The sequence below is a fragment of the Phocoena phocoena genome, chromosome 18 (assembly GCF_963924675.1).
Source record: "Phocoena phocoena chromosome 18, mPhoPho1.1, whole genome shotgun sequence".
Classification (NCBI taxonomy): Eukaryota; Metazoa; Chordata; class Mammalia; order Artiodactyla; family Phocoenidae; genus Phocoena; species Phocoena phocoena.
Genome location: NC_089236.1, coordinates 70,140,925 through 70,154,935, shown reverse-complemented (window position 1 = coordinate 70,154,935; position 14,011 = coordinate 70,140,925). Strand labels below are relative to the sequence as shown.

Here is a 14,011-nt window from a genome sequence, read left to right as displayed (position 1 = left end):
TCTTACCTTGGTGCTTCCTCTACCACCTTCTGATTTCTTCGCTGAATTGAGCACTCTCTTTCATTGAGCCACAAAGCATTCCCATGTTTATCACCTAAAACCTGAAAGAGCAATAATACTACTTGAAAAATTACAGAGCCATCTCCATAGCATATGTGCCCAATTAACATTTTCTCCACGCAACACCCCTTGGATTTTAATACTCCAACCTCATAAAACATATATACCTCTCAAATACAGTCTTCTTTTGGTTGACATTAATGGAGGAAAATTTTATATTTACCACTCCAAAACTCAACTGAACACTTTTATTAAGACTTGAGGAAAAAATTCTCATCTTACATTTCCAATACACTGGGTAAAATATGAGAATCAATTGTACCAATTTTGTGAGGGACAATGAGTATCAATAAAGGGAATATATTCTAGATTTCAAGGGCACGTAGGAGAGCTGCAAGGATTATTACAAACATCTGTTTGTTGTTAATATTATCACGTCTGTTGATCAGGAAATGCTATTTCATTTACAACCAGTATGTGGTCTGTTACTTATATATGGATATTTTTACTGTGCTTTATTTTTGTTATAAGAAACTGGTAAAAGGTCTGGGGTTAATATATAACATTATGTTTTTTCCCATTTGTAATAATGGGAAACAAACTGGAGTTTTTAATTTTAATAAAAATTTTAATAAAAATATATCCCAAATACTGAATGGGACATACTTTTACTTTAAAAAAAAAAAAAATCACTGTTTATCTGAAATTCAAATTTAACATATATCTTATTAGCTAAATCTGGAAACAGTAAAACATGCTCTTTATTAATGTTTTTGCATAGAATATTTGATCAGAAATAGATTAATCTATTTTCATGATTAAGGAGTAGATGCATACTATTGAATGCATATATTTAAGTTCACGGGGGTAAAAGCTCTTCTAGAAGCCAAAATCAAGGCACTAACTTAAGCTCCAAACAGCCATGCCACCTCTCTGGGCAAGTCACTGTTTTCCCATGCATTATAAACAGTAGATAATGTCATCTTAATATTTTATATGGCTGCTGAAAACATCAAATCAAAAGAGATCATGGTTTAACAAGTATAATAAACTATAAAATGAACAGTTAATAAATGACTACAAGGTTAATTTTTAGGAAATAAAACCTACCTAAACCTCAAGAATGCTTCCAAAGGAAAATATTAATGAAATGCCAGTAAGCCGGAATTTTATTTCTAAGACGCAAAGGTGACTGCATGAAGTACATCTAGAACTATTTTTAAACGTTAAATTTATTCTACCTCCTTTTTTATTCTAATTGACGTGGAAGTGAAAGTAGACTTAGTCTCCAAGAAATAAAGCCACAATAACCAAGAATTCTTAGAAACATTTTCAACTGTAAAATATCAGATTCAAATATACACAGAATCAAGTTTGTTTTTCCCTGAAGTCTGTGTAACTGTGCCACGCAGCTTGTGGGATCTTAGTTCCCAGGCCAGGGCAGTGAAAGTGCCAAGTCCTAAACACTGGACAACCAGGGAATTCCATTAATCAGATGAAGAGACAAAGTAACCAGAAAACATCATAAATAAAAAGTGCTTGTAAGGGAAGTTAATACTTAAACACATCATGAGTTTTTTAAAATTTTAATATAGCCCTTTACAGATATGCACGTACTGAATATGGAAAGATCTCCCAGATATACTGCTTACTGAAAAAGCTTTATCATAACAGACTGCTCCACATAATGGCAAGCCCTTTAACATCCATGGATCCAGCCCATAAAATGCCATCAGTGCCCTGGTTTAAACCACTCAGAGCTGTGCCATTCCTATTGCCAGTACACAGTTTCAGCACGAGAAAGAAGAGAGTATGTGATAGCTCATGTGAAAAACAATAGTTGATACACATGTATATACTTCACAGACTATGGCAGGATATTCAAAAAACAGTAACAGTGCCTGCTTCTAGGGATAGAAACCAGGGGACTTGGAGACAAGGGTGAAAGAAGGCTTACTTTTCATTGAATACCCTTTATCATGTGCACAAATTATCTAACATTAATTAAAACTGAAGAAAGTAAGTAAAAAACCTTCCAAGTGTAGATCAGATATGGGAAACATCTGTGTTGCCTATTTAAGTTACTGGGAGATATTTTCACCTAAGTTTAAAAATATCGGCTAGGATATACGCCATGGTTAATTAAAATAAACTAAAAGCTTATGTAGAAATATAATTATTTAAAACAATTGAACAAACATTTACTGAGTATTAATAATGTGAAGGACACTGCCTGGTTGCTAGGGAAAACAAATGAATAAGATCCAGCCTCTGTCCTCAAGGACTTCTTCATCTATGAGGAAAGTTTGATAGCTAAAGATAAAATGGTGTAAGTGGTCTTGGAATAGCACAAGTAAGTGCTAGATGGGGAATATAGAGAAGGGGGAAAAATTAATTTTACCTCTAGGATCTTACAGGAAGGGTAGCCCAAATATCTCCCCTAAATTACAGACAAATATCCAACAGTCTACTCAACACCTACATTTTGATATCTAATGGGCATCTCAACCTTCATTGGTCCATCTTCATACCCTGATTTCCTCCCCAAAAACATTTACCTCTCACAGTCTTTCCCTTCTCAGTAAGACAGTCCCATTCTTATAATTCGTCAGGCCAAAAGCCTAAAACTATCTTTGATGCCTTATTTTTTTCTTATACATCACATCTGATCTTTAGAAAATCTGGTCTACCTTCACAAAATATCCAGAATTCAATCACATCTCACCACCTCCACCACACGCTGGCCCAAGGTGCTACCCTCTCCCACAAGAATTATTACAAAACCCTCCAAAGGGATCTCTCAGCTTAAATTTCTGGGTTTCGATTGCTAAGAACCATTGAATACTGTGTGCCTCCCTTTTTCTACCTTGTTGAATAGGGGGTATTCATTGCAGTGTCCTATCCTTTACTCATCATTGTATTTTTGATAACTGAGTGTCACACTGTCTTTAAATACAGAGATCTTCACATCACAAAAACTGCTCTTGAGAATCCATACACAAGAAGTCTCGTCTATACCTGAACCAAGTCTGAAGATGAGATTCTGGTCTTGGAAGGAAGGTAGGTATATTCTGCCTATGGAAGGACATGAGCATTGGGGGCCGCAGAAAGGGTTGTGATAACTAGTATCCAAAAACAGCCCTGAATATAACAAACCCTGGTATGCGCACCCTTGCATAAGCACTTATGGCAATGATTCTAGGCTGGCCAAGTGACTTGCAAAATGCAACAGAAGTGCTCCTGTGCCACCTAAACTTTAAAAGACAGAATGGCCACTTCACATAGCTCTGATACTCAATATAAGAAGTCTGGATGTCCTGATAGAAATCCCACATGGAGAAGTCATGTGGAAATGCCCCAAGAATGAATAAAGAGAGAAAGAGAGAGGCCCAGCTGTCCCATGTCCTGGCTGACCTCACCTTCAAGTCAATCCTCCAAGGCACTAACGCTGGATGTTCCAAACCAGTCAAGCCCCAACATGACTACTGCCCCAGTGGACAGACACCTAGTGAGGCAAAAGATGTGCCCAGCCGAACCAAATCAACCCACAGAATTATAAGAAATAGTTAAATGTTGTGTAGTTTTTTTCATTGTGGCAAAAATATAGGTAAAATTTACCATTGTAAACTTTTTTTTTTTGTGCGGTACGCGGGCCTCTCACTGCTGTGGCCTCTCCCGTTGCGGAGCACAGGCTCCGGACGCGCAGGCTCAGCAGCGATGGCTCACGGGCCCAGCCGCTCCGCGGCATGTGGGATCTTCCCGGACTGGGGCATGAACCTGCGGCCCCTGCATCGGCAGGTGGTCTCTCAACCACTGCGCCACCCGGGAAGCCCCACTGTAACCATTTTTAAGTGTACAACTCAGTGGCATTAAATAAGTACATTCACATTGTTGTACAACCTTAAATGTTTCAAATCACTGTATTTTGGGATGGTTAATCACTCAGCAATAGATAACCAAAACACAAAAAATAAACAAGTGGATTTAAAAAGGACACTGGATACAAGATTAATACATAAAATCCAATTGTTGCTACATATAAGCAACAATCAATAGGTAAATGAAATTTAGAAAATAACATTTATAATAGTGTCAAAACTTATCAGACATCCAGGAATAAATCTAATGAAAGATAGATAAAACCTCTACACTCCAAACTACAAAAAAATGCTGAGAGAAATTAAAGATATAAATACATGAAGAGATATTCTAGTTCATGGCTTATAAAACTCAATATTGTTAAGATGTTAATTCTCCCCAGAATAATCTCTAGATTCAATATAATCCAAATCCCATCTGATGTGGGGAGAGGGTGGGAATGTACGTAGAAGGTAGAGACAGATTGACAAGACGAAGTCTAAAGGTTACAGGGAAACTCAAAGAATATAAAAAAAGCCAACATTATCTGAAGAAAAACAATAAATTTAGAGCCCTTCAGTACCAGATTTTTACACTTACTACAAAAGCAAAATAATTAAGACAGTGACCAAATGTCACTTAATTTACAGCAAATGTACACCACAATAAATGATGCTGGAAAAATTGGGTATGAGAATGTAAGAAAATTTACTTTGACTCCATCTCACATCAAACAAACAAAAAATTCAAAGAGAGTAACAGGCCTAAATACCAAACCTAAAACAATAAAGCTCCTAACTTGGGTACGCAAATTGGACTTAAACTGGACTTCAACAAAATTGAGAACTTCTATTCCTTGAAAGACATTATTAATAAAGTGAATAGGTAAGTCACAGATGGGGGGAATATATGGGGTGTGTGTGTGTGTGTGTGTGTATGGTGAAGGACTCATAATCAAAATAGATATAGAACCCTGAACACTCAATAATTCCAAAAAATCTAATTTGAAAAAGGGGGGCAAGGGTGAGACTTGAGCAGTCGCTTCACAAGATAAGATATCCAGTTTTGGTCAATCAACGTATAAAAACATGCTCAGCATCAATATTCATCAGGGAAATGCAAATTACAAGAGATACTATTACATGTCCAACAAAATGGCTAAACATTAAAAAACTGAGAACAGGCTGAACTGGAAACATTCATATATCATGGGCAGGAGTATATTTTATTGATAGAACAACCACAGTATCTATTAGAACTAAACATAACCTGACCATGTAATTCAACAATCCCTCTCCTCAGTATATGCGAAAGTATCTATGTTCAGAAAAAGACATAGCAGTTTATTCATAGCATCAAAAAATGGAAACAACCTAAAGGTTCACCATCAGAAAAATGGATACATTGCAGGTTATTCAAATAATGGAACACCACAGAGCAATTCTTGAGTGAATGATAATGCACAGCCTCATGAACCTCAGATATGATGTTGTGTGAAAGAAGCCAGCACAAGCAAGAATGTACCATATGATTCCATTTATATGCAGTTTAAGAACAAACAAAAACAATCTATGGTATTAGATGTCAGAACAGCAGTTAATTTTGGTGGCTAAGGAGAAGGACTGACTGGAAGTGGTATGAAAGAATCTTTTGATATAACGGAAATGATCCATATACAGATCTGGATGGTTGTTACACAGTTATATATGTATATAAATAAATTTTTACTAAATTGTACACTTAGGTGGACTTCACTGTATATGTGATATTTCAATTTAGAATATCTAAAAACAAAAACTAACGAACAAAACAAAATCTGCTAGCCTCAGAAAGAAATACATTACGTTCAATGTTTTAAAAATATAAATGGATTATATGTTTGCAATTTGTTTTTTCCACTCTGGAAGATTTGAGGATCTACATGAAGATTTCCTAACTAGAAATAATATCTATGTAAAGTGATGATTAAACTTAGAAAACACAATGACAAAATCTAAGACTTTGTTTTATTATGCCCCATCAGAAAGTTACAAGGGCAGCAAATAACCTTTTATTTAATTGTCTGGAACTCTATCCACACAAAATTAAGAAAAAAATAATAATACTTTCATTTCAATATGATTTCTAATCTGATATTTATATTTTATCAATTTCAATTGTTACATATCAATTCATAGCCACAATGTGTAAAATTAGCACAAGGCATTTCTGACAGAAAAACAAAAATTCCGGCAGACTTTCCTTCTTCGTCTGTGTTTTATTTCAGAAAAAAAACATTTTATTTTGCTGAAAGCCACACCTCCACAACCACTTTAAAAGATGGATTACAATCTTAATCTGAGTAGAAGAAATGATTTATTCATCTCTATCCAATAGCAGAACGCCTGCCACAATAAGCCACACAGACATCTGTGAACTGAAATGATATAAGCGTCCAGGTCAGGCACTTTTCTTTTAAAAATGCCCCAAAGTGGCCCAGTATCAGAAGGGGACTGAGTGCGCCTCTAGGTAGAATATATTCTGCCTGGACGGACATCTTGTGACTATTGCTTTCTGGAGCTGGGCTTCTGTATCATTCCCCATCCAATCAACATTCTGGCACTTTGAAAAAAGGATACCAGACTCCAAAGGGAGGCGATCAACTTATGTACATTCTCTACTTCATACTTATTCGAACATACCGGAACTTTCACAATCATTGTAAATGTAAGAAAGGATGTGTTTCTAATAGGAGTAAGTAATATTATTTTAAAGTTATAATAATTCAAAAGATATCTTAAAATGTACCAACCTGGACTTCTATATGACGAGGGTTATCAATAAATTTTTCTATTAGTAGCCTATCATCACCAAAACTAGAAGCAGCTTCCTGAGATGAAAATCTAAAACCATCCCTGTAAAGAAAAACAAAACAGTCAAATGAACACAAAACAAATACAGCCCTCAATATAAAAGAAAACTAATTAAAGGTTTATTTGTGCTTACTTCTGAACAAAGCAGAGAAAAATTCACTTATATTATACAAATAACTCAATTAATTTTGGTTGAACAACTCTTCTACTCACTAGCTCTGTGACTCTGGGTGAATGCTTTAATTTCCCTGATCCTAGATTTTTATAGAAACAAGAATACCAATACTTATTTCACCAACTGTTAAAAATGAGGTATTTTTAATAAACCATACAAATCATATAAAATTTCATTTCTTTGACCTTACTATACCTTAATTCCACTAATAAAAATATATAAAATTGCATATACACTTGACTCAAAAGTCAGAAGATGCACACAAAAATGTAAAGGACCTAGACGACTGCACAACTGGGGCAAAGCCACAGCAAATATACTCAGTAAGAATACAAAAGGAGGGTCCTCAAGAAGACTCCCTGATATTTTAAATACACAACTTTAAAAGCAATGACCTCCCACACATCCATACAGATCATTACAATTTTATCTTCTTTAAAATTGTTCAAAAATAATAATTAAAAGAGAAAAGTTCGATTTTTTAAAATAAAAATATGAATTTAATTATTGCTTTGTATATTTTATTTCCAAACTATAACTTAAACACTATCATTATTAAAATATGCTTACTAAAGTCATACACGTTGAAATTTCACTCAGTCTATTAAAAACTCAAACTTGCTTACCTAACACTAACTAGAGTATGTTATATTCCATTCACTGATATACTCGAGTATAAAATTTAATTCCTTTTATATGTAATTAATAGTTTCTTAATCTTCAAATCAAATACCTGTATTTAATGTTCAACATTAAAATTCTTTTAATCCTTTCATTTGCAAACACTCCATCTGGCAATATTAGAAATAACTATCTCATTTGTTTGTGTGCTTGGAAAATACAACATTGCAAGTAAACACAGACTAGAAGGATAAATTTGAAAACATATTGCAAAAATTTCTATTTCTCAGCATTCTCAGAAAAAAGGTATCACGTTTTCTTAGTCCTCCATTACACCCTTGATTTTAGGGAATGGAGTTTAGATCTCAGGAGACTACAAACCTCGAAGAAATGAAAGCACAATGAATCATTGTTTTCAATACCATATAACTAACTTTTTATTAGGTGGGATACAATGATTCACAAGGAAAAAACATAGTACTTTACAGTTTGTCTCTGCTCTAATGATTTTAAAGTTTTCATTTTGCATTTAAATCAAAAATACCAAAAATTTTAAAAATCAAAGTCACCCAAATAAATTATCAGATTTGAAAGCATTACCAACATGTTTTAGAGCTCATGGAAAACTGCATTTAGATCATTTGTAGCACTCAGTAATACATTCATTCAATAAATACTTACTACTCATGAAACTATGTGCCTGGTGCATATATATATGTGATGGAAATACAAAATTAAAACAGAAACTGCCCTCACAACACCTAAAGTCTAGTGAGGTTACTCCAAAATGTAGACATGATCAATTTTCCATGTATGCCATAACATTTCATTTAAATTGGCATAAGGCAGCAATCCCACTACTGGCATATACCTTGAGAAAACCGTAATTCAAAAAGAGTCATGTACCACAATGTTCACTGTAGCTCTATTTACAACAGCCAGGACATGGAAGCAACCTATGTGTCCACTGACAGATGAATGGATAAAGAAGACGTGGCACATATATATACAATGGAATATTACTCAGCCATAAAAAGAAACGAAAAAAACAAATACCGTATGCTAACACATACACATGGAATCTAAAAAAAAAAAAAAAGGTTCTGAAGAACCTAGGGGTAGGACAGGAATAAAGATGCAGACGTAGAGAATGGACCTGAGGACACGGGGAGGGGGAAGGGTAAACTGGGATGAAATGAGAGAGTGGCATGGACATATATACACTACCAAATGTAAAATCAATAGCTAGTGGGAAGCAGCCGCATGGCACAGGGAGATCAGCTCGGTGCTTTGTGTCCACCTAGAGGGGTGGGATGGGGGGGGGGTGGGATAGGGAGGGTGGGAGGGACACCCAAGAGGGAGGAGATATGGGGATATATGTATATGTATAGCTGATTCACTTTGTTATACAGCAGAAACTAACAAACCATTGTAAAGCAATTATACTCCAAAAAAGACGTTAAATAAATAAATAGGGATAAGGAAAAGAAAGCCAGAGATTATTATGAAAATATCTGAGTCTACTTTCAACAACCTCCATGACTCTTACCCTAATTTATTATACAACAAACACTGTACTTTTTAAAATCTTTCAGATGTTCTAAAGATTCTAAGATAAGTATAGATGTTACTTCCCTGAAGACATTACAAGAGGGACACACTCCTTAAGATAAAAGAATAAAGCAAAATTATAAAGCAGAAACTAACACACCATTGTAAAGCAATTATACTCCAATAACGACGTTAAAAAAAAATAAAGCAATTAATGGCTACTAAGTTTTCCATCTGAAGAATGTTAAAATTTTTGTGGATTATGCACAAAAATGTCTTCCTCGAGGGAGGAAGGAGTAAATGCAGTGCAGCACGATATTAACAGTTGGTGACACCAGAAGACAAATATATGGGTGTTTTCTGGACTGTTCTCTCAATTTTTCCAAAGTTTTGATTTTTCCAAATTAACAGAGGATACAGAGCAAATTTTTTAAATGAGGGTCTTGTATCATTATATCAAATAATGTTATACCTTTGTTAACTTCAACAAAGTTTTAGAGATGGCTTATTTATCAAGTTGAAAAGAGTAATTTTAGGTAGAAAATTGTTTATGTATGTATTTTTACTAATTATATGAAAATATTTTGAAACAATGTGACATTTACTGACCAAGAAAAGGTTAACTTATTTACCAAAGATGCCCAATATATGAATAGATACAGCGATTTCCAATAATCACTGAATTCTAAATTAAAACCCATTGGTTAAAAGCAGCATAGCAAATCTCATTGCCAAGAAACTGAACAGTAATCCTACCATAAAAGAATATGTTACTAAGAGTAGCCCTGGAGAAATGACTGATAAGAAATATGAGATCCTAAGAACAATAATGAAAAATAAGTGCTACGGCTTTCAGTGGAATGGCTATATAAGTGCCATATAAAAGGGGAAAACACTGTTAAAAAAACATTAAGAGTTCACAAAATACACATCTCTTATAAAACCATTAAGTTGTGTTTAACATCTTTATTACCTCATTCTTTACTACCAATAGACTATAGCAGATTGTCTTTTCCAAACATGGCCACAACAGCATCTCCCATTCCATATGCTCTTCTAAGAAACTTGCCACTCCTTCACAAGGAAGTGAAGTCTAATGTCCCTCCCCTTGAATTCAGGTAGAATTTGTGCTCATTTGTAATCAACAAAATATGGTGAAGGCAAGCTGTGCGACTTATGAGACTGGATCATAAAAAGTGATACAGCTTCCACCTGCATTTGAAACAAATACTCTTGGACCCCTGGGTCACTGTGTAAGAAGTCTAAAGTCACCATCCCGTGAGGAAGCCCAACCAAACCATGGAGACGTCCACTAACTCACAGGGGTTACAAATAAAGCACAAGAGATAGCTTCAACACCTGAACTTCAAAAGTCAAATAAGACGAATTATGTGGTAAAAATGGGGCTAAGTATGCCTCCTACCCTTATGCCTGCTTCAACCCACACACAACAACTAGCCAGCCCAACTTCAAACATTTCACATAGTTAACCAATGCTCTGCAAGTCTCCACTATCGAAAGGAACCACGCCAGGCAAAGAGTTCCAGAGAGAGGCTAAGAAGCGGACCATTCTTCAATTAAGCATCTCAGTTCTGAAGATAAACGCCCTCACTCTGACCTTAACTTCTTTGGCATTTCCTAAGAAATTTTCAAGTAAATTAGTGTTGCAGCATATCCATTTAATTCTTATAAATCAACACTAAGGCCGAAGAGAGAATAAGAGCAAAAAAATAAGGTAACTTAAACAGGGCCTGCAAGTCATCCTCAAGTACTCAAACTCTATATCCAATCACTCAGAAAATCCTGCTGCCTCTACTTTCAGAATTAAACTCTTTCTTACCACTTCCACCATTACACTGGTGAAAGCCACCATCACCATTATTTTGCGTGGATTATTTCAACCCAACGGGTTTCCCTGATTCCAGAGTTCATGATTCTGCCCCCTGTTAAGTCTATTGCCAAGAGAGCAACCAGTGATCCTTTTAAAACTCAAGTCGCAAAATCTTGACAACTGGTAAATCTGGATGATACGTATATAGAAGTTCATTGTATTCTTCTACATCTTTGCACGTTTGAAAATTTTTATAATTCAAAACATGTAAATAATGTCAGGAGTTTGTTGAAGTTCCATGATTGTGACTTCTCTACGCAAACCTTCCAGTAGCCCCCCATCTCACTAAGAATGGCCTACGAGGTCCTACACAATCGGCTCCCCATTTCCTTCTACTCCTCCCCCTGCCCCCACCAGCTGGCCAGCGCTGGATCTCTCCAGACACGCTACTGCGTCACAGCCTCCACACTTGCTCTTCCCTTGCCTGGACCCTAATCCCCCCACTCTTCCTCCTCGCTCAAATGTGCCTTCTCAGCGAGGACAGCCCTGACAATCCTGCTTAGAATGGGAATTCCCTCCAACACTCCCCATGTCTCTTCCTTTCTTCCTTTACTTTTCTTATATTGCTTATCACCTTCCACAACAGGATATGATTTACTTTGATCTTGTTCATTGTTTGTCTCTTCCTACCAGAATGGGTTTCTGAACCTTGTTTATGTTGTGGATGCCTTTGGCAGTATAGGACCCTCTTGTCGAAATAAGGTTCTAAGTGATTTAAAATGTAGAAAAGAATATGCATAGGATTGCATAAGAAACAAATTATACTGAAATATAGGTATCAGAATATTTTTTAAAAACAAATTTGGGATATCATCTACTTGGTTCTTTATTCATTAATAAGCTCCAACAACAAGTCTCACAATCACTGTAACTTAGAGATACCTGCAACAATGTAATGTGATAATATAAGGGATCTCTTAAAGGGTGAAAAGTCCCACAGATACTACTACTATTGTAGCTTGTCTATACTGGAGGAAACACTAAATTCCAGTTAGAGGCTAGTGAAAGAAATATGTACTTTTTTTCCTTATCCAGGCGCACAAACGTCCCTGAACTTTACGGGTCTGTGAATTCAAAGGTTAAGAACTCCTGATCCAGTTATCTACTGGATATAGAGGAATAGAGAAAGAGAACTGCATAGAGGAGTGGATTATTTTGTCTGTTTCTGTTCATTGCTGTATTCCTGGAACCTTACTAAAACACTGCCTGTCACACAGGAGGCTCTCCGTATCAAATATCTCAATAACAAATATCACCAATCCATGCAATGAGTTTATTTATGCTGGGTAAGTGTAAGATGGGAGAGGAGAATCTGACGTTACCTCAGTCAGTATCTGGTATCAGTTCCACACTGAACATGAGACTGGGGCTGAAAGGTCTGTATTGGGCACATATTATCACCTCACCTCTAACACACAACCAAAGAAACAATGATGTCCTGAGACAACTGTCTTCTAGAGTTAAAACTATCTGTACAAGTCTGCAGTGTGGTGTCTTCCCCTCAGATTTTAAAGGGTAATATATTGCCTCTAGGAGATTTTTACCTTGTATGTTCACTTTAGAACCTAATTTCTGAATTAGATTTGTATTGGATGACTTTCACATCAACTACTCCAGATTTCTCTCTTTCAGAGATTTCAGGGAATAGGAAGAAAGGGAAAAGAAAGGGAGAAAACAGAACTAACCATTTGGAAGATCAAATTACTTTTGGGTAGAGAAAGGGCAGGCAAGGCAACATTAACGATAATAATTCAGTGATTTTTTAAATTCCCCTCCTTCAAAAAATGACATAAATCTCTCTTGCTGCCAAACCTTGAAATATGTAATACAAATCTGAATAGAGTCCCTTGAAACCTGCTTGTACTAGGCAGTTGTTCAAAAATACTATTTTCTAATCCCCACGATGTTATCAATACGCTAGGTTTTTAAATTTTTGTTTTATAAGTTTCTTTTGATTTCTGAAACTACTACTAAGAAAGTGTTCTAAATTCATAAGAGTGCACTGCATATAAAGGACATACAATAATTTCAAATTCAAAAGGAAATATATTTCACACTATAAAGTTATAATAGTAGTTCAATGTTTTTATAGACAAGCAAAGGGAAGCAAGTGCATACTAATAAACAGATAAAATTATGACTGCTTTCAAATATATATGGTTCAAATCTTTGATCACATTCAGAATTACATAGCCAAACGTTAGTAATTTTTGCCTAGAAGACAAAATCATGACTATAATTTTTAAAAATACACTGTAAAAAAAAGATAATCCTGTATTAATGTTTAAGAAAGTAAAAACCTTTCGATAATAGGATAATCATCATCAAAATATAAGTAAGAAACTTTTCTGCATAATTTCAATTTTTCCCATCTAGAAGAGTAAAAATTAGATGATTATTATAACTATTCCATTATGCTTTTGGTATCTGTTTACTTGTCAGTTTAATAAAACTTTAGTAACTGCAATTTTCATCAAAAGTATATTTTGGACAGAATCTCACCTGGTCTCTTCATCATCCCAAGCGATTCGCATGCCTTTCCCACCACCACCTGCTGAGGCCTTGATCATAACAGGGTAGCCTAACAGCAGGGAAGAATTAGACAGAAGTTCAGACTTTGATCATTTGGATGCATGAACATGACAACTGACCACATGTTCGATAACACAGAAGACAATAACTAATTTATTTAAAAGTTCCTTTCTTTAGAGTCAGGAAAATAATATCAGTGTAATGAATCTTACATATATTTTTTAAATGAGTGTGATCATTTTAAAAGAAAAAGACTATTTGTATCAATAAATATAACATTTTCCCCAATAATGAAATAAAAAGCTAAGAAAACATAATTTGAAAGTGGACTCCAAAAATGGAAATAGATACAGTATTAATTAACCAAGGATATAAAAAACAACTTTTATAGCATTAAGGAAACACACACGCACGTGTGTGTGCGCGCACACACACACGCATTCTTTTGATTCCCCAAAACTGCTGTTTGCA

General features: G+C 35.3%; 1 protein-coding gene across 7 annotated transcripts in view; it reads right to left on the bottom strand.

Moving 5' to 3' along the window:
• PCCA (propionyl-CoA carboxylase subunit alpha) overlaps positions 1–14,011 on the bottom strand; it is a 350,996-nt gene that overhangs the window by 211,577 nt on the left and 125,408 nt on the right. For all 7 annotated transcript variants that reach the window (XM_065895812.1, XM_065895815.1, XM_065895813.1 and 4 more), the window contains 3 exons: positions 13,511–13,589; positions 6,710–6,812; positions 7–101 (listed from right to left, as the gene is read on the bottom strand). In XM_065895812.1, coding sequence (XP_065751884.1) covers positions 7–101; positions 6,710–6,812; positions 13,511–13,589 — 277 coding nt within the window. The remainder of the gene's footprint in view (positions 1–6; positions 102–6,709; positions 6,813–13,510; positions 13,590–14,011) is intronic.